The sequence below is a fragment of the Phascolarctos cinereus genome, unplaced genomic scaffold, assembly GCF_003287225.1.
Source record: "Phascolarctos cinereus isolate Bilbo 61053 unplaced genomic scaffold, phaCin_HiC Scaffold_7;HRSCAF=346, whole genome shotgun sequence".
In the NCBI taxonomy this organism is placed as follows: domain Eukaryota; kingdom Metazoa; phylum Chordata; class Mammalia; order Diprotodontia; family Phascolarctidae; genus Phascolarctos; species Phascolarctos cinereus.
In genome coordinates this window covers 118,629,321-118,651,604 of record NW_027556180.1, presented here as the reverse complement: position 1 = coordinate 118,651,604, position 22,284 = coordinate 118,629,321, and the positions used below count along the sequence as shown (strand labels likewise).

At 37.8% G+C, this 22,284-nt stretch overlaps 1 protein-coding gene across 5 annotated transcripts in view; it reads left to right on the top strand.

The window, feature by feature from the left end:
* The window catches only part of KLF12 (KLF transcription factor 12), a 576,265-nt gene that overhangs the window by 255,410 nt on the left and 298,571 nt on the right, over window positions 1-22,284 (top strand). For all 5 annotated transcript variants that reach the window (XM_078147175.1, XM_078147174.1, XM_078147177.1 and 2 more), the window contains exon 3: window positions 9,254-9,343. In XM_078147175.1, the coding sequence (XP_078003301.1) occupies window positions 9,254-9,343 (90 nt within the window). The remainder of the gene's footprint in view (window positions 1-9,253; window positions 9,344-22,284) is intronic.

Genomic DNA, 22,284 nt, shown 5'->3' with positions numbered 1-22,284 from the left:
CATCCCAGGAAGAGAGTATAGAATTTAGAGTTGAAATGACCTTATAGATTTTGTCATTCAACCACATTATTATAAGGACATTAAGTCAAAAATAGGAGAAATAACTTTCCCAAGGTCACTTAGGTTATAAGTGGCAAAGCCACAATTCTAAGTGGGGCCTTCTAACTCCAAGTCCAATGTTCTTTCCAACATACTATGCAGACTCTGTAATGACATAGTTATAGGGGAGAAAAAGGGAACATTCAAGGATATGAAAATTTTCAAAGCTCATAGAGCAGATAAAATAACCATGGCTTTCAGTTTGAGAGTGAATTATTAAGTTAATTGCAGGATATTCTAGAAGGGAGGTGTACAGTCTCATCAAATTAGAAAAACTGTGAGAACTTAAGCCATTTAAGAAGTCAACCATCTCAGAAACTAAAGGCTAAAATATTGTGAAGAAAGTGTCATTACAAAGTAATGACTAAAAAGTTAGCACTTTCTTGATTGTAATAGCTACTACTCTGTATCCAGAATCCATGTTTAAGGCCTTTGTATCCCTGGCTGGTAAATTCTCTTTTGCTTTCTGGGGCATCTGACCCTTCTCCACATACTCAAGGAGAAGAGGCTCTTGGTTAATTATCTCTAGCTTATCCTGTACAAATATTGTATGTACATAGTTGTTTTCACATTGACTTCCCCGTTAGCTCTTTTAGAGCTGGTCTGGCTCATCCTACCTTACCCTCACAGATCTAGGTTCCCAGAGAATGCCCACCACTGTCTGATACTACCCTTTCTCATCACTACAGCTTTTGAGCTTCTACCATTGGGCTTCCACCCAGCCCCTCACACTGGTGACAAATTAGATTTTAAACATGACCATTTACTTAATAATAAGGCAAAATTAATAACAATGACCCCACAGACACTTGCTGTGTTCTTCATCCCTTCTTTACAGCTTTCAGTGGTCCGCATCAGAGCCATCTGGTATTTAGGGACTCACCTTGCACTTCTGAGATTAAAAACTCACCAAATCTCACCTATAAAGTCAATAGTTCTTATTTAATCATTTGCTGGTCTACAAATAATTATTTGATTTTTAAATTTTCTGTGCTTGTTAAGCCTTAAAAATAGTTACATGCAAATAAGCTGAGGGACCACAATTCCCTGTAGTTTCAACCATTTCAGACTTCAAAGAGGTCTAATTTAACAGTCTGTGTCTCTGACAACTGTTTCTTTACACTTACATTCCAGCAGTTTTTAACAAATAACCTTCCTTTATCTGCCTTTTTAAACTATCAATCTGTTCACATTCAAAAAAGGTATCACCTTACAACCTTTCAAAGTAATTTGAGCTCCTCTATTTATGCTATAATTCTTTTTCTGCCCCCTTTTGCAACCATGCTTGCTTACAACCCATCTGAAAACTAGGTTTCTTTATACACATATCTTAGCAATTTTATTAAACCAGAGTTTTTTCATACTTCTTACAGTCATGAAACTTTTCATCCATGAAAGAAGAATATCTTACATCCTTTATCAGTGGATTTAGGGGTTTTTTAAAAATTTATTTACAATGTCTCTACTTGCATTTGTATTCCTAATAGCACAGTGCTTGTCTCATAAATACTTTGAGACTGAGCCATAACCAAAAAACCTTTTCTACCCCTTCAGAATTGAACTGTTCTCTTTGAAAAGGCAGCCCCTTAAAGGGACAGTACCTTAGGTTAATAATCACCAAGTATAGCCAGACCTGAAAACTTGAGAGAAAGGGGAATGACAGCCATCTTGAAATATTTAAAGGACCATTATATGAATTATGATGGTATCTTTGTTGCAGTGGGCCAAACTGAGAGGAATAGATAGAAGACAGAAAAATAGGAAAGATTTGAGGGCATATTAGGGAAGCACCATTTTTCAAGCCGTTTTTCTTTTGAAATTGGCAGGTTTTTAGTGGTCCACATCAAAGCCATGTGATATTCAGAGACTCACTTCTTACATATGAGATTAAATGCCACCTGTGACATCAGTAGTCCTTATTTACCTGCTTGTTCATACAGAATTTTTTGATTTTTCATTTATTGTGTTTTACCTTCTTAAGCCTTAAAAACAATTACATGTAAATGAGCTGAGGGATTACAGTCCCTCTCCATTACTAGATACATTCAAGAAGAGTCTGAGTAGACTACCTCTTGAAATGTGATAGAGGAGATAATTTTATTGGAGGTGGGTAGATAGGAGGTTAAACCGGGTGACCCTTGAAGGTTTTCTTGTAGATTTAACTATGTTTGTATAAAATATATGAGATAATTCTGTTATTCCAACCGAGGAGTAATTTTTCTTTTTAGTTGCTATGTATATTCTCAGTACATTTTGTTGAACGTGTACTGTTTGGCCTCTTATTTCATAGAGACACAGTAGACAACACTGATATGTTGCACAGGCTGTGGAAAATGCTTCTTTGGCAAATGGTAGTATCTAGATGTGCCACACCCCAGTTGTGAACATGGAATTAGTCATCACTTAGTTGCTCAGATCATGTCCTGCTGGACCCAGATCTGCTGGGAAAATGAGCTCTGAGTGATCAACATCACGGCTTATAAAATGAGACACACACACACACACACACACACACACACACGTGCGCGTGCGCAAGCACACTTCTGCAAAGAGAGAAATAGAGACAGAGAAAGAATGCAAATGCCAGAATACATTTTGACTGTGGTGTTTCATAAAGATTTTTACAATCTAAGTACCAGATAATCAGTACTGAGAGACTAAAATTGATGGCCCTGTGTAATTTCTATTTATCTCTTGAGGATCAATTGGATTATTGATCCAACTGCAAACATGTTTTGATTAAGTGCATGACAAGATGGGTTTGACAACACTCCCAATTTATTGGACTACACTATATATTTAAATTCACATTTTCTGGGGCTTGTGTGTATCTGGTCTTGGCTTGCCCGGATATGTCTGTCAATGTTGTGTTCTAATGACCACCTCTTCAAAGCTCTGTAATTATATATGCTTCTGTGAATGGTTTCCATCATGCTGTACAGCTCAGTGCTTAAACTGATTCAAAACAGGGTTAAAAAGATGAAACTGATGATTAATTTTTTTCTTCCACAAATGTTCGACCCAAAGACAGCTCAGCTCTTTTAAAATGTATACAAATGGGAACGGCACTTCAGGAAACAGTTCAGCTGTCAAGGTCTAGACCTCCAATGGTGCCCATTGTTATTAATGGAAGTGATTATGGTATGGCAAGGAGATTCTGGGAAGCCCTGCTTTTGTGAGTAGTGTTAAGGAAGGCTTGGTACCTTGAAAATGATGCTATACATTATTTTACCTTGTTCACTTTTTTATTTGAGCTGGAAAGGTACATCATGCCTTCAGGATATGCAAATTTAAGCAACAAAAGGAAAAAAAGAAAAATCTCACCATGAAAATACAGTTAGATTAAAATGTGCTAAATGGTACATGAACCAGTCAGGTTTTCATGATTTATTAGTTTTTAACTTCAAAGACTCTGGTTAGCTTGCATTTTTTAAACTAATGAGTTTATCAGCCAGTGGGAAAATGGTTAAAGTATATCAGCTGTAAATTGGTACAAAGTACTAAAAGGGACATTAGCCTCTAATCAGATTCTAACAGTTCATTAAACCTGCCTTTCTAGAATCATTCTTTGTCTCTTTCTTCCCCCATTCTGCCTGTGCCCTCCTCATAGGGAAGGAAGCTTCTTTCCTTTTTCAGCTGGGTAAGACCTCCTCGGGGATATGAAGCAATATCAGCTCATCCTTCTTTGTCTACAAACTAACAGCCTACAGGATGCTTTATTATGGTAGATTCCTGATTTTGCTGTATAACCTAACTGGTCTTCTTATTAATCACAAAGGCATGGGACTTCCTTGCTGGCTGGATAAAGGCTTTCCAGAGCCTGGATGGTGGAGTGCCAAGCTAGCTGAGCTTGCAGCTCCACCCACCTCGAGCAAGCAAACCACAGAAGTCATTGACGCCCTAGGACATGAGATCCATTCTTGATATGTAAACAAGAAACTGGCCTAGTGGGAAAGAGAAATTTCAAATTTGGAACACATTAACTTAGCTGGCTTGTATGGCTATAATTTCTCATGATCTAGGCTAAACATCAAATGCAAAAACTTGGATAAACTGGAAAAGTCAAGAATAAAGGTTTTAGAAATTTTCTTCCATGTCTTGTTTTTTTAATTACTCTAGTTTCTGTATCTCAGGTACATTTCCTAAAGAGGAAAGCAAAACAAAACAAAACAAAACATGAAGAGTTTTTGTTGATTTCTAAATGACAACAGATTAAGTGGCATTGAAGAAAACAGCCTCTACTTTTTAACGGGGAAGTGTGACATCATCAAAGCATCAAACAAAGTTGTTTTCCCAAAGTGGCCATTAGTGAAGAGGTCCTTACAAATGTCATTTTTAAAGTTTATTGAAAAATACACATATTTTTAACAAAGAAAAGTTCAAAACTGACAAATAGCAGCTTGGCTTAACTATTCTCTGTTAAATATTCTCTGTTATTAATTGATGATAAAACATATTAAAACAAGGACTTATATGACAAAAACTAAAAAAGAATTCAATTAATTTAATTCAATAAATATGTACTAGGTGTTTACTAAGTTTATCAGCTCCGTGTCTAGTGACTGAGAGAGATAAAAGGTAAATAAAACAGGTACATGACCTCAAGATACTACCACTCTAATAGGAAAGTGAAGACCTGTATGTGAATAATTATAATATAATATGTAATGTGATATGTTTAAGAAAAGTACAAAGTGATTTGAAGGTTCAAAGGAGGGACATTTCTTCTGTCTAGGAAAAAGGCTTCATAGAGAAGGTGACATTTGATTTGAGCCTTAATGGAGAGTTAGATTTTCAAAAGATAAAGACAAGGGAAGGGAAGGTATTCTGGGCCTAAGAATGAAAGGATAAGTGAAGAAATGCCTTTGGTAGTGAATTCCTCAGTATCACACTGCTTCAGTGAAGAAATAACCTGAGGTAAAGCTGGGGTGGTAATTTAAAGCCAGTTTGTGGAGGATTTTGAGTATAAGACTAAATAATTCAGTGCAACAAACAGACATTTATTAAAATGTAATATTTTAAATAATTCAGCATAACAAATAAACATTTATTGAAATGTAATATTTTATTATTATAGAGAGAGGCAGCATGGCATAGTGAAAACAAGGCTGTTCTTGGAGTCAGAAGGACCTGAGTATAAGTCCTATCTTTTACCTATGGCTGGCTGGTTGACTCTGGGCAAGTCATTCTGTGTTACAGGCAACTCTCAAAGACTCCTAAGTCGCAAAGAATTTTATTATATTGGCATAGGACATTTCCACACTGGAATAACAATCCAAATCATAGGCCTGTATCAATACTTCCCCCAAACAACAACAACTCTAACAATAATAATAACGTTAATTGTTCACTATGTACAAGGCACAATCTAAGGACTTTGGACAAGGCACTGTAAGGTTGAGGAGTATAGAGGTTATTTTGTGGTGAATAAATAGCCATTGAGAATTTAGAGCAATGGAGTGAGTTGATTACTAGTATGCATTATGAAGATTATTCTGTTCATCCAAGTCTAGAATAGATTTAGGCCAAAGGAAGACTAGAGACTGAACACTGGTTAAGAAGCTGTTGCAGGGGGCAGCTAGGTGGTGCAGTGGATAAAGCACTGGCCCAGAAGTCAGGAGGACCTGAGTTCAAATCCAGCTGCAGACCAAACACTTGACACTTACTACCTATGTGACCTTTGGCAAGTCACTTAACTCAAATTGCTTTAAAAAAAAAAAAAGAAGAAGCTATTGCAGGAGTCTAGCTCATTGGTAATGAGAGATTGACCAGAAGTAGTATTAGTGGGAATGGAAAGTAAATGGGAGCTATCTTGCAGAAGTATAATTCAGTTCAATTCAGTCAGCATATACTGAGCACCTCCTATGTGCTAGGCACATATCACACAGTGTTTTTAAACACTGGGAATACAAAAAGAGGCAAAAGGTAGGCCCTGCTCTTAAGGATCTTACAAATCACGGGAGAGACAACATGCAAACAAATATATACAAAGCAAGCTATATACAGGATAAATAAGAAATAATTAACAGAAGGAAGGCACTAGAATTAAGAGGGATTGGGAAGGCTTTTTTTTTTTTCAGTTGAGACTTAACGGAAGGCAGTGAGGTCAGTAGTCTGAGCAGAGGAGGGAGAGTGTTCCAGGCCTGGGAGACAGCCAGAGAAACTTCCTGGAGCTGAGAAATGGAGGGTCTTGTTCTTGGAACAGGCAGGAGGCCAATGTCACTGAATTAAGGAATATGTGTCAGGGAGTTAGGTGTAAGAAGACTGGGAAAGGTTGGAAGGGGCTAGGTTATGAAGGCTTTGAATGCCAAACAGATCATTTTATATTTGCCCCTGGAGGAAAAAGGGAGCCACAGGAGTTTATTGAGGGGGTGACATGATCAGACTGATGCTTTAGGAAAACCATTTTAGTGGTTGAATGAGGAATGGGAAGAGATTTGAGACAGGCACTCACCAGCAGGCCATGGCAGTAATCAAGGTATGAGGTGATGAGAGCCTGCACTAGAGTGGTGGCAGGATCAGAGGAAAGAAGGAAGCATAGTCTAGAGATGTTGCAAAGGTGAAATCGCTAGATCTTGATTACAGCTTGGATATGGGGTGGTACGGTGCTGAGACATAATGAGGAATCCAGGATAACTCCTGGGCTGTAAGCCTGAGGGTCTGGGAGTATGGTGTCACCCTCTGCAGTAATAGGGAAGATGGGAGCGAGGTATGAATGACAGAATTTGGTAATCAGTCAACTGAATGGGAGTTGGTAATGGAGAGAGAAAATTCAAAAATGATTGCAATGTTTGGACTGGGAAGATAGGGTTGCCATCTTTGGCAGGAAGATAGGAGTACCATTATTTAAAAGAAATAGGGAATTTAGGAGTAAGAAGCATGGTAGAAGTGGTAGGCAGTAATGAACTTATATTGGGGAGGTATATTCTGGAACTCAGGATAGAAGTTTGGGATGGAGATAAAGATTTTCCTGGTATATAATATAGGAAAAACAAATATTTTCAGAAATTAGATTGACCTTTTTATACACATGGATGTTTTATTTTCATATATACTTTAATTCAAATTTTAATAATCAACAAGGCACAAATGGCATGTTTTTCAAAATGTAGATGACACAAAGCTGAGAAGAATAGGTAACATTTTAAATAAGTGGCAGAATCACAAAAGATCTCTCAGTAGACTCGACTAAAGGGCCAAATCTGAATTTAAAAGGAATAAAAATAAAGGCCTATACATGAGTTCATAAAGTAAATTTCAAAAATAATATAGGAGAGGCAGGACTAGATATTTCATTAAAGATATCTAAACACCATCATAGGCTACAATCTCAATATGAATCAACACACTGATGGCTGGAAAAACTAATAAACTAAGTTAGGCTGCATTAAGAATAGTATAAGGATCCTAAAAGAGGATTTTGATAATTCTGTCCTAGACCACATTTGGAATGCCACGTTTAATTCTAGCTGATGTCATGTACAAAGGACATTGATAATGTAGTCTACTCAGAGGAGAGCTAAAATGATAACTAGAGAAGGATCCAGAAGGAGAGAGAAGGATGGAGGAAAGAGCATGGAAGAAAAAAGGGATGGCTTACACGAGAGACAAGAGGAGTGTGATAGTTGACATAAGGAAGAAGTCTTAAGCTTGTTTTCTGCCTCAGAGTGCAGGTGGAAGAGTATAGTACAAGCTTGAAAGTGCGGATTTTGGCTTGACGAAAGGGGGAAAAAAAGCCTGGTAACTACTAGAGGTAGTGGGCATCCTGAGAAAGGAGCGGGTTTTTCTTTATTGGAGTTTTTCAGGCAGAAGCTGGATTTCTGCTATCTACGGATGTTGTTAGAGGGAATTCCTATTCAAATACAGATTTAGATCACACCAGTGTCTTCCAGCTCTGAAATTCTATGATTAAAAAAAAAATCTCCTATAGTACAAAGGATTGTACTAGGCTTTGGTGAAGATAGAAGGTAAATAGGACTCAGTCCTTGACCTTGTGGCACGTGCAATGTAGCTGGAGAGGTAAGATGTATATACAAATAACTGCAATATCAAATAGAATGTTAAGTGCCTAAGAGAGATATAAAGAAAGTACTATCTTGATATATTGAGCTGATCTATCTGAGTCATATCTGCATTTTTGTTTTTGGAAAAATCCTTGTCTGGTGAGGGAAAAAAAAAATGTGAATACTCTTTGAATCTTTACAGCTTAATCATTTTTTCAGTGTATTAAGTACATTTGGGTAAAGGTTGCAATGAAAATATGTATCTCCTTTGAGCCAAATATTAGCAATTCTGTTAAAACAGAAACATGACCCCTTATGACCATGCGACACCTCAACATCTAATTGCCTTAAAAAAATGCAGAGCTTGTAAGTATTAATAGAAAACAAATTTGGTTGATTTGATTCTTAAAAAGGAAAAACAACAAAAAAACCCTGGATATCAGTTCTTAAATTATTTTTGTAAAGTGAAAACAACAACTACAAGGAATTAATTCAGAAAGTAAATGGTTTTTATTCTGGGAGTACGCTTTCATACTACTTAGTAGTCCATTCTTACTAACTTAGTTTTCTGAGACATGGGATATATTGGTAGGATGTTTAAATTGTCTAAGAAGCAAATGTTGGGGGACTCATTTAAGGAAGTTTGAACGTGATTAGAATTTATCATTATCAAAATTATTTTATATCTGGAATTTTGTACTCTGTGTACTTGTTTTAAAATAATTTACACATTTCAGGTAACTGATTATCATTTAGGTGTGATTTAGACTACCCCGATTTTCCCTTTCATTCACTTTCCAGGCTGTAGAATGGAAAAATCTGACTGACCCCTCCCTCCGGGAGTGAGATGAATTGTTCCAGCCCTACATAAATTGAGGGAGGGCTTCCCTACTCTGGTTTATTACAGCCTGACCTCCAACCCAGAGGTCAGAAAATCAGACTGATTAATTCAACTTCCTGGTCATCATTTCAAATGAAATTTCAGATTAGGGAGGGATAATTGGTTATGCTGATATTCTCATTTAATTATACCTCATTGCTTTTAAAAAGTAGTTTAGCGATATGAAATGTGCAGCATGGAGGGCAGATGCCAGAAATATTCTTTCGTGTTTTATAGTTTATTTCCTTTCCTCTTCTTTTTCTCTTTTCAGAAAATCAGCACCTTTGAGAACAGAATGTTAATGCTTGATGGGATGCCGGCAGTCAGAGTCAAAACAGAGCTGTTGGAATCTGAACAAGGGGTAAGTTGAGGTTTCTAAATACCCCTCCCCCAACGCTTTTCCTGATAGAGATAATCATTTCCAGACCTAAGCCAAGGTCTCTAGCAGACACATATGTAACACTCCAGTATGCTGAATAATACCAACCCGTCTGCCCCTTCTAACACTACCCATTTGTGAGTGCAGGCAATCTGGCCTTTAGGAAGGTGTATTCATTCACCTCGTGGGAACCATATGGTCACTACTTAGATGTAGCTTGGTAAATGTTTTGAAAAGCCTAATAAAAATCCAAAACAAAGAAGAAAGAATAAATACCAAGAAAGGTAAGACTAGTCTCTCAATGTAGCTTGGGTCTTTAAAAATGGGGAAGCGGCAGAATACAGGTAGAGGTATAAGGTAGTTCATGTTTGCAGAATGAATTTTTCTATTGACATTTCAATTTATCCTGTTTCACACCATAAGAAGGAGGGGATACTTGATCAAATTGAAGGTCAATATATTTGAAGTGTCTGTAAAAGCAAGTGGAAATACTACTTTAAACACATCTCCTAACTGTTGAATTAATTCATGGCTACTGAAAAATTTAAAGTCTGAGATTGCTGCTGGATTTTTTAAAAGGGCATGGATAATTTCACAACTGTTAACATTAATAGCTCTGCTAGTTAAAATAATGATAAGGGCAGTGGGATTGCGTCATCTTATAAGCTGATCACTTTATTGAGAAAGGGAGGAAATAATGCATTGTGTGCAAGGCTATATATATTGGCTATCTGAGTTATGGAACAGTTATTTTTAAGCTAGTAGGGAAAACTATAGGTAGGAAACAAAACAAAGAAATAGACAGATGATTTGGTACTTGCATGGGATTCTCTCTTCTTCTAAAATCTGAATAAAATATTATTTATTGTTTCCATTGGACAATCACAATAATTTTCAAAATAATGTTCTAGAATCTCACCATTTGCTCTAAAGCAGAATTAAGATTATTATGCTCCCAAATAGTTTTGGTATAAAGCAATGAAACCTGCTATTAGGATGGTCTGCTACATAGGGCAAATGTGGCGTCGATGATAAAAATAGCATTTTGAGTAAGAGGTGTGGGTGCAGAGCCAGTGGTGAACACAGTGTCTCATATGTAGTAGGCACTTAATAAATGTTTGTCGATTGATTCCAGTTCAGATGTTTACCTCCCATGTGGCCGTGACAAGTAACTTAAACTTTCAGGGCTACAGTTTCCTCCCCAAAAAACTGGGATGATGATATTTGCATTACCTACTTCTCAGGTTGGCTATTTCTAAAGCACGCTGCAAACCTTGAAGTACTGTGGAAGTAAAGGTGATTGCTTTTATGGTTGCCAGTATTTTGGTGAAGCTCTGGAACCGTAGCCTTGTTTCTGAGACTTGTGTGTGAGGATTTGTAACTGTATTTAGAATTCACTTATGTTCTCACTAAGGCCACTGATAAAAGCCAATGAGCAGAACTGGTGGTCACATTGACTCTTTTGATTGAGGTTGTAGCATGGGGCAGTGAGGGAGGAAAAAAACCCAGTAACAGCAACAAAATCGCTGATTCTGTAGTCAGAGGGGCCGGGAGACCTGGGTTCATGTCTGGGCTCTGTTACTATCAATGTGTTTTATTCAGTCTTTTTCAATTGGGTCTGATTCTTTTGCGACCTTATTTGGGGTCTTCTTGGCAGAGATACTGCCGTGGTTTGCCATTTCCTTCTCCAGCTCATCTTACGGTTTAGGAAACTGAGGCAAACGGGGTTAAGTGACTTGTCCAGAGTCAGAGAACTAGTAAGCATCTGAGGCCAGATTTGAACTCAGGTCTTCCTGACACTACGCCTAGTATTCTATCTACTGCACCACCTAGCTGTCCTACTATCAGTGTGACCCGTAGGCAAATTACTTAACTTCCTAAACCTTCAGTTCCTTCATATTTAATATGAGCTGACCTCTAAATAGTCTAGCTCTAATAAAAAAAATGGTACTATTTTATATAGTGCTTTAAGGTTCACAAAATGCATTATAACTATTATTTGATCCTCACAACAAAGCGTTGAGGTAAGTGCTATCATTAAACCCCATTTTACAGGTGAGGAAACTGAGGCTAATGGCAGTTAAGTGACTTGCCCAGGTTCACACTGCCAGTAAGTGTCATAGGCTGAACTTGAACCTTGATCTTCCAGACTCCAGGTCCAGCCATCTTGTGCTGTGGTCACCTAGCACTACCGATTTTCTTTGAGTTTATTTATCCTGGTCATCCACCTCAGAATGTCCATATTTCTATAAAGTAGCCATCATGATTAGGACAGTATCCAACCACTTATATCAGCATAGCACTAAGGAATGTATCATGATCATTTAGTGAATCTGATCAACATAGATAAAACCCAGATTAAATAATGCTAGAAAATGGAAATGCATCAAAAGCAGAGACTATCTTGCTTTTTTATTTGCATGCTTAGTCTCTAGTTCAGTGCTGTGAACACAATAGGTACTTAATGAGTGCTTCTGTACTCCTTGATTGAATAAAGTAGCTTTTCTGACCTGACTAGACTGATTACCCCATCCAAATTAATCAGATAACTGTCAACTCCCCCTCAATACTTTTTGCTTAACTTTTTTTCCCCCTCTAAAGCCTCCTTTGCTGGTTTATTCCTTGGTGCAGGGATCCTTTAATATAAGTATATAAAAACAATATTTATATCACATATGTTTTGATCATAGATAAGTGACTATATTCTAAAATTTAATTTCAGTTATGATTTTGATGAGAAGGAAATGAAAAATCCATTTATATTTCATACCCTTGACTGTCAGATGACTCAACACTTCCTTCAGCTCAAAAAGCAGTAAACGTATGCATGCATGCTCGCACATCTGTGTGTGTGTGTGTGTGTGTGTGTGTATGTGTGTGAGAGAGAGAGAGAGGAGAGAGAGAGAGAGAGAGAGAGAGGAGAGAGAGAGAGAGAGAGAGAGAGAGAGAGAGAGAGAGAGAGAGAGAGAGAGGTAGAAGGTAATGGGAAAACATGAAAAACAAGCCAGAAAATACAACTTGAGCTACTGATGAAAAGCAGAAAGTATTGTGCCATCATCAGGCATCATCTTCATCATTCTTCTCTAATTTCGTATGTTGAATTTGGATTAAGGTTTAAAGTGTAGAGAAGGCTAGGAACTCACATTTATTATAGCATGTTCAACTCAACAAACCTGGGAGGGAGGTCATACAAATGTTGTTGTCTCTATTTTACAGATGGCTTGGAATGGCTTGGAATGGCTAATCTGAGCTCATTCCACTAGAAATTAGCAGGGCACAGTTTGCGGGGAGGTCTGACTGAATGCAGAGGTCGGTCTTATCACTACAGCACATTGCAAAAGGCCATCATTTCATTGGTTTCACAGGTTAAATAGAAACTCCATCTGATCTTCCCCCCAGAATAATTATTTTTAATAATTTTAACAGATAGAAGCAGAATATCATGCTGAAAGCTTGACAAAATGTTTCTTTATTAAAAATGTTATCACATGTTATCCACGTGAAAATGGGCTCTGCTTATATCTTGGTATCATTTACTCTTAATTTTGATTATGAATATTAGAAAAAAATGATTATGTATTTTATTATCTATTTCTCAATTTTTTTTTTGAAATATACATACCTCTAAAATAGCTGAAAATTATACCATTTTCAACCTTCTATTGAGTGAGATTTGAACAAAACACTTTATTATTTGGCGTTGTTAACTTTTTCCTACGTTCTTTTTATTTTATAGATTTGCTCATGTTATTCTTTTGTACAGAAATCTTCATGGGTTCCCTGGTGACCACTAAGTACAGCCTTAAGTCCTTCCTCTACCATTCAAGTCTCTGTAACTTGGTACAAGCATGCTTGTCCAATAATGTTAGCAATTTCAGAGAAAAATAGGATTGGGCATCCTTGGAAGCATTCACAGTTCACATTTTCAGGACATTACTTTTTCAGACCTTCACATTTACTTTTATGGGTGAAACTTGAATAATCCCAAGGTGTCTCTGGTGATAGATAACACTGAACTATAATTTTAAGAGTTGATGGATTTTCACCCTTAGGCAACATCACTGCTGTGTATAAAAAACACTTTTTATCAATCAAATAGTAGAAACAACTGGAGATGAAGTTGATGGGTTTTATCATGGAGGTGTTACAGGACTTTGCACAAGAAAAGCATCATCTCCAAGATCTCAAAAGGGACAGACTTGGAGAAACATTTACTGTTATTTTATGTGACACTCAGCGTGTCTGTTGTTGTTGTTGTTGTGTCATTTCAGTTGTGTCCAACTTGGCAGAGATACTGGAGTAGTTTGCCATTTCCTTCTTCAGCTCATTTTACAGATGAGGAAGCTGAGGCAAACAAGGTTAAGTGACTGCATAGGGTCACACAGCTAGTAAGTGTCTGAGGCTCAAGGTCTTCCTGACTCCAAGCCTGGTATTCTATCCATTGTGCCACCTAGTTGCCCAATTCATAGTCCCCAGTGATGAAATTTTCACAATATAGTCAGTTTTTGAAGGAGATACAAATTGATACTAACCATATGGGAAAAAATGCTGAAAGTCATTAATAAATGAGAAAATATCAATCAAGGCAATTTTAAACAACCATGTTATTATTCCCAGTAGAACGGTTAAAAATGGCTAAAATCCATTATTAATCAGGATATTGGGAAACAAGTGTCATAAAGACATTGTTGGTAGGACTTTAAACTGGTAAAAACAAAATTGGTCGGTAGGATTTCCAACTGGTAAAAAAACAAAGCAAAACATTTTGGAGAACATTATGCAGTAAGTCACAAAATTGCTTATACTTTTGAACTCAACAATTCTATTGTGAGACTTTATTCTAAGATATATCTATAGAAAAAAGAAGATAATATCTGCACAAAAATATTCATAGCTGCTACATTTGTAATAGAAAAAATTTCTATTTGTTCAGCAGTTGGAGAATGACTGAATCAGTTATGGTATGTTAATGTAATAGAGTATTATAGTGTTATAAAATGATAAATATGAAGCATACAAGGAAATGTAATATTTATGAAGAGTAAGACAGAGTAAGATCAGTGTGACCAGAACTGTATACATATTGTTGACATTTGCATATGGATTTTCTTTAAAAAGTCAACTAGCATTTATTAAGCACCTACTCTGTGCCAGGTACTTTCCTAAGCTCTGGGGTTACTGAGAAGGGGAAATGACAGTTCTTGCTCTTAAGGACCCCACAGTCTAATGGAGAAAACAATGTGCAACTTTTTTGTGTATTTAAAAGGAATAGCAAGTTGACCATAATAGATTTGCAGTTTCATATGCATCATATTTTTTTTATTATGTTACATTATGGAAATCAGAATCATGGGGATAGGGGGTGGTAAGGTGTGAAAAAATTAGAAAGGTAGAAGGGGGTCTACCTTTTAAAACCAGGTTATGAAGGGCTTTAAATGCCAAAGAGAGCCACTGAAGTTTATTGAATAGGGTATTACTGGGTCAGACCTATGCTTTGGAGAGATCAGTTTGTGACAGCTGAATGGAGGTTGAACTGGAGTAGGGCGGTATAGGAGACCAACCCACAGCTAATACAGTAACCTGTGCTTGAGGTGATGAGGGTGGTGGCAGTTTTAGAGAAGAAAAGGGAACATATTTGAGAGATGTTGTGAAGGTAGAAAGGACAAGGCTTGGAAACTGATTAGATGTGTAGGAAGAGAGAGTGAAGAGCTAAGGATTACACCCATGTTGAGAGTCTGGTTGATTGAGAGGATGGTATTACTTACAACTGTAAGTTGTATTGTTCAGAAGAAGGGAGGTTTTTGTCATGAAAGATGACACACATGTTTTGGACATGGTGAATTTGTGTGTGGTTTGTCCTTCCATCTGAAAGAGGACCATGGCATCAGGAAGGTGATGACATGACTTGCAATTGAATTTGATCTGAGCGAGGGAAGGCTGTGCAAAGTCACTAGCCTCACTTTCTCCTTCAGAGCCACCTGAGTCCAGTGGCAAGCTATCTATCAGGATGACTAGAGATGGCCTAGGATACATTTGAGAGATGAATTTAAGATATCTATATGACACGCAATTCCAGATGTTCAGACATCTGAAAGCATTATTCTGGATGATAAATGTTTTAGGTACTGTGCAAAGACAAATGTAGATCTATTCTCTGTAGGAAGTTTACAGTTGTTTTTACCAACCATTGTACTTAGCTTACCACGATGCTGACGGTAGGTAGGCATCTAATAAAAATCTTCTGAATTTAATTGACTTGAATGTAAGATGGTACAGACAAAAACAAAGAAACTTTAAGCCAACTAGATTATAAACGCCTAAAAGATGTTTTTTTTTAATGTGCCTTCCTCTTAGTGCACTACCATGCATAATAAATGTTTTTCATCTGAAGCTGTTTTGTGAAGCTAGATTTTCAGAGTTGGACAGAGCCTCTGCAGCCATCTACTGCTACCCACACCTGTGTTAAGGAATGTTGAAGGGTCCCCTGCACTTGTCTTGTCGAGTTGTCATATTTTCTACCTGAAAAAAGAATACCTGGTCCGGCCTGACTCTGAGACCTCAAATACCTTCCAAAGTATCTCAGTCCACTTTTAGAAAGCTCTTCTTTAATGATAGAGCACTAAAATGGAATCTTAGGAATTGAGGAGGATGAAGTATTGGGGTTCCAGACATACTGCTATTTAAAGAAAAAAGTACTGCTGACAGGTGGATGACAACCCCATACCAATCCTGTGTGAAATTAGCGGAGCAAATGGATGCCAGCGGCATAGTCATGTTTTCCATCCTGTCCTCAGTATAATTATTGCTAGTATTATTTTGCCTTTGGCCTCTGCTGTCCTGATTGGTGAGATCCTTCTATATTTAACTGGCTCCAAGCCAACATAATGTTTTATCCTGGCCACCTTCCTTCAATGCCACTGGGAATGCCTCCCTTTTCCTGCTTTAAACCTTTTACTCTGGGAACAGTAAACAACTAGATATGATCACTGCTTTTATAAAGGCTTGTCGGTGGATGGGCACGTGACTCCACTCACCATCCTTGTGACTTCTCAGACCAAAACACTGTTCTCTAGCCTATATCAGCCACCAGGTTTTTTTCTTCCTCTATTAGAATGTAAGTTCCCGGAGGGAAGGGATTATCTCTCTTTAGTATTGTAACCCTGCCTCCTGGCTAAGCACCTGACTCCAAGTGTTTAATTGATCTTTATTTATTCATTCATTCATTCATGAAAGGAAACTCAAAAATTCAAAGGAAGAGGGTCAATGTTTAATAGTCTAGGTGGGCCGTCAGATGTGTTGGGAAGTGGACTTTCTTAAGCCTTTCTTGTTCGTCAGTGCATTAAAATACATCAGTAGCAACACACAAAAAGATACAATTTTTTTCTCCAGTGAACCATTGTATTTAATTTTGCATGAAAGGTTTAGTGTAAATTCTTACGCAGAGTTTCAAGAAGACAGTGGAGTTTTAATGACTTTATCACAAAGTGAAGAAATGGCATTATGAAAAAGCTACTTGAGGTGCCCTTTAACAAAGCTTCATTATTACTTCCCCTGCTGTGGAACAGGAGCTGGCATTGCTAATAAATTGGCAGAATTACCTTAGAAATATGCATTTGCTTATCATTTGATATTCTCTGGTGACCCACTGCTTGCAATCTTTTGATCTGCAGTGAAAACTTCGTGTGTCAGTGCCTTGGCTTCAAAGAGAAACACTTAGAGAAGCTGTGTTCCTTCTTGTATGGGCAGACCAGGGATTGTAGGGCAGGACCAGGATCTCTGCTTGTAAAAGTCATATTGTGGGGGGAGGGGAAGAGGGATTGCCTTGCATGAAAGTAAAATAGGAACTGGGCTGATTTTAATAATGTCAGGATGGGCCAATAAATGTATTAACAGAAAGAATTGAAAAGCAATGAGCTGTGGTAGGAATTTCAGATAGCCCCCAAGGGAAATTGAGCAGCAGACAAATGCCTCCCGCAGGGGCCAGTCCCAGGCAAAGCTTCATCCACACCTTCCTACCTCCCCTTTCATCCTTTGCCTCCTCTCCACCTCTTCCTGCCCCTCCCCAAATCAGCTTCCTGCTGTCCTCCTGCTGGGTCCTGATGCTGTGGGATGCTGACTACTGCACTGTGCCTTTACAAATATGCTTTCTCCAGCTATTTGATGTTGTTGTTTCTCCACCTGTATCTTCCTTCTAAAAACCTGGCCTATTTGCTTCCATTCCTGCTGGGACTCTGCTTAAGTCCGGAAGGAGCTAATAAACTAATTCTCATTGTGGAGTTAATGACTGATGATAACTTACTGTGTCACCACTCTGAGATCTGTTTGCATTTTAACCTGGATATGGGTGACGTAACTCAAAGGATCCAACTGAGGAATTTCAGGTCCTTTGCCTGTCTGTGAGAGTGGTGTTTTGGGTGGATCAAAAGGTGTGCAGGAATTTCTTCTGAGCCCTAATTTGTTTGGTATTATAAGAATGGAAAGCCAAGTGCCTGGGCTGGATTCAGGAATAGTCCTGGCACAGTGCTGAGGATATCTAAGCTCTGTACTGGACTACAAAAACTTGCACCCCAAATTTATGCGTGGAGTTTATGGACAGTGATTTGTTCACATCTGCAGTGTATATCTCTAGCTCTTCCTCAGTTTCTTTAGCTGAAACTTCTGAAGTCATAGGAAGCAAAGAGCCAGCAAGTACTGGGAATCTTTAAGTAAATCCTCAGCAAACCTCAGTTTTTGTGTTCAGTCGATGAAACAGACAGTCATTCAAAAACCCGATGTTCAGCCCTTTACTATGAGGGAGGCACTGTGCTAAGCTGTGGTGATTCAAATAAAGTGAATGAAACAATCTCTACTCACGAGGAGATTACAATTCAGAGGTTAGTAGCTCAGACAGAGCTGACCTTACTCATCCAGGTCCAAAGACTAGTGAGTATTCTGGTCTAGCACCTCAACATTCCCCTCCCCACCATTTTCCTTCATTTTCTTCTTCCCCTGTCAGTCACCTCCCTAAGGTGACTTTTCATACCTTAAAGACCAGTGAAGTGAATGTTAAGGGAAGGCTACCTAGAGATGCTAGATCTTTGCTGGAGTCTGAGAGTGAAGCTAGGTGTAATGTACCCAGCTGCAGATAATGCAGTGGGAACAGTTTAACGGATGACTGAATGAAACATAAGGTAAGCTCACATTTATATGGTGCTTTACAACTTAGAAAAGTTCCCAGTCCACAATAACTTTAGAAGGTAATGAGTACAAGTAGTTATCATACCCATCTTAAAGATGAGAAAAACTGAGGCTCACAAAGGTAGGTGGTTTTCCCACAGTGACACACACAACAAGATGTGGGACTTGAAGGCAGCTAGGTCTTCCAGTATGGTGCTCTTTCTACTAAATCCTACTGCTTCTCCTTGCCTCCCACCCCCAATTATTTGTATCCTTCCTTATAAAGATAAATGTGCAGAGGCACCTTACTCTTCTCATGTTGCTCAGACTGTCAGCATGACCAAGTTTATAAAATAGAAATAAATTGGCATATTGCCAAACTTAGAGGATCACAGCTAATGTTCTAAAAACAGGAAAGCCCTCAAAAATAGAATATTAGGTCACTCTTGCCCTGAGGTAGTTCACCCAAAGTGTAGAATTTTCAAAATTGGATGAAATAATGAAATATCCATATTGAGTCAGATATTTAACAGAGCATAAAGAGGGGCGCCATTTTACCCCCAAAAGATTGTGATCTAAAGGAAACAGCATACCAGTACGGATTGCAGCATAGTTGAATCAATATGCTTTACAAATTCTTAGTTTTATTTTCCTTTTCTTGTCCTGTCTTTCTTTTTTGCCCATCAGATTTAGAATTCTTTTCTCCTAATAAAAATAAAACATGGTGAAGTGAAATGGTTACACTGTGTAAAAGCTGGTTGTAAAGGAGGAGCACAGGAGAAATCATGGTTTCTGGATGTAGGATGACACAGGTATAGATTGTGCATACTTCTCAAGCTTCTGCCCTGATTTTATAATGGTATTTTTTCAGTGAGTGGATATGGAAAAATATTAGGAACTAGCATATGCTTATGCCTTCTATATATCCAATGCGTATGAAAGAATAGGAAGGAAAAACTGAGAAGGAGGGAGAGAAGAGACTTGCTATTCTTGGAATATAAATCATAGTATTAAGAATTGGGATAGTCCCTTAGAAAGGTGACATCTGGCTATCCCCATGATGTACCAGCTCCATATGCTTGCTAAGGACTTTTAATCACTCTGGCTTTCAGTCTAACCTTTTCCCAAAAGAATACTGCATTCTATTACCATTCAGAAATAATGGGTAGGACCGTGGAGGCTCAGAAAGAAGGGTTAAAGTAACAGAAAGGGTCGAATGAAAATGTATTTAATGTTCATTGAAATAAAAAAGTTAGAGTTGAAGAGATTAGGAACAGGAGTTCTGTGAAGGTAGAATCTCTGGTCTTATTCATCACTAATTGAACTCATTCCATAAGTAACATCAGACTTTATTTTGTTTTCTGGGATAGGTCCACTCTAATCTAATTTATTATACCACAATAAACATGCACCTTAGCATAGCCTCTAAAATACATCTGTTTATCCAAAAAACAAAAACAAAAACGCAAACCTGTTAATCTGAACAAAGCAAACATATTAGCTGAGATGTTTTATTATGAACTTCTTTTGGAGCTTGTGTGTTTTTTTTTATATTATTTAGGGAAAGTTGCATTAGTTTGTATCTTTACACTTGCTTTTGACCTTTATCATCTTTTGAGTAAATCTCACATGGTGTTATTTCATGGCAGCTTTTTTATTTATAATTTTCAGCTTGACCAGAGAAGGACCATGGGGGCAGGGAGCTCAAGTGCCCTCTGTAGAGAAAGATTGATTGGGAAGGGGGTGTGGCTGCCACGTATGGGAGAGGCAAAAACATGTCAGAACTAACATAGTGGGGAATTCCATGGGTCAAGACAGCCAGAGGAAACCAGTGTCCGTATAGATGGTGGGACGAGAGGCTGGTCTATTAGGTATCAGAGAATGTTCAAAAAAGAAACAAACATTTAAAACCATTACTGGCTTTATTTCTCCCTACATTTTTGTATGGAGGAGAGCTTATATAAATAATGTAAGGGATTTGGCTTTCCTTTCCTTTCTGCTGTTAGGATAAGTATTTAAATAAACTATAATGTAGACTTCTGCTCTCAAGTTCTTTGCTCTCAGTGTCTTGTTACTTTTTGAATGTATAACTTGGAATTGTAATGGAATCATAGAAATTAAACGTGGAAAAGACGTATTAGCTCATTTTGACAGTATTGTCCCCAGTAGTGTTTTCCTAACACTTAAAGCCCATTTAATAAGCCCTGCCAATTCTGAACCCAAGAGATTACTGTCCTATTTCCTGAAATGAGAAAGGAAGAATCTTGATGATCAGTCCTTTGTGCTAGCTACTTTGTATTCCAAGAATCCCTTCTTATATTCTTCAGCTCCTGTATTTTTATTATTCAACCTCCAAAGAAGTCTTGATGCTTTAAAACAAACACCAAAAATCTGACCCATTCCCCTCTGTTTTTTATTTTAACTTCTTCCATTCTTGTTCCAGCGTTTTCTGTGCCATGATATTTCCCAATTGTTTTTTCTTACCTGAAGTGATATTCACACCAGACAAGGGACATGATTGACCTTCATGGTAGAGGAACAGTGGAAGAGGGTGAGCCGAGTGAATGCTTATGGTCAGTGAGAGGAAGAGGTGAGTGCTTCTCATCAGTACCAAAAAGGCAAAATGAAGGGACTTGTCATTTCATGGGACTTCTGCTCTCAAGTTCTTTGCTCTCAGTGTCTTGTTACTTTTTGAATGTATAACTTGGAATTGTAATGGAATCATAGGTCAAAAGAACCAAAGATCAAATGGCCATAATTGGAGGCAAGAGGCTGCCACCAAGGTTGGAGAAAAGCTTGGGCTAAAATTAGAATCCCAGTTTCAAGTAGCAGGGAAAGAATGACAAGATAAGGTGAATGTTGGGTCAAAGTCAAGGAATTTCTGAACTCATTGCTTCTAGTGGTTTGAGTTAGAGAGACTGCACTACAAGTTGGGAAAATGCCTGTAGTGTGTAATTCATGTAAATGCTTGACTTTTTTCATGAAGGAAACAAGGAGTTTATTTTTCTTTATTTCATACATCCATTCATGCTCTTTTAATGTAATTTTTTTATGACGGGACATCCTCTTTCTGAGACTAACAAGTTGTCTTGTACCTGCCACATCAGCATATTTCCATAAATACACAGACTTCAGTGATTATTTTTGCCCAACCCACTTTGATTTTTTTTTCCTTTTAGAATTTTGAGGCAATTTTTGTTGTGTTACAGAGACTCCTCCAACCCCAATGGGAATTACTAGCTCAAATGGATAAGAAACAATGGCATATTAGTCACCCAGTCAACCAACAAATATTGGTGAATTGAATTCTACATGCCAGGCACAGTTTGGGTAACACAGATATGAAAATGAAACTGTTCCTTTCCTCAAGGAGCTTACATTGTAATGGGGAAAATATACCATTTCACATATGTACATGTCAAGTGGAGTAATGTGGAATTAGTCAGGAAAGAGACTGGAGCCAGATTTGTAAAGAGCTTTAAATACCAAATGGAAGAGTTTATATTTCATCTTCAAACCGAGAGGAAACCACTGAACCTTTTTGAATAAGGGGGAATTACATGTGCATTATGAATATCAGTTTTGCAACTGTGTGAAAGAGTGATTAAAGAGGAGACAGACAAGATGTAGCGATTTACCCCAGGAGGCTATTGAGCTGATAGCATGAACTAGAGTTGTTATGGAATGAGTGCAGAGAAAGGGAGAGAGAGACTGAGGAGGTAGCATCTCTAAGACATAGCAGCTGATATGGGGGAGAGGAGAAGTGA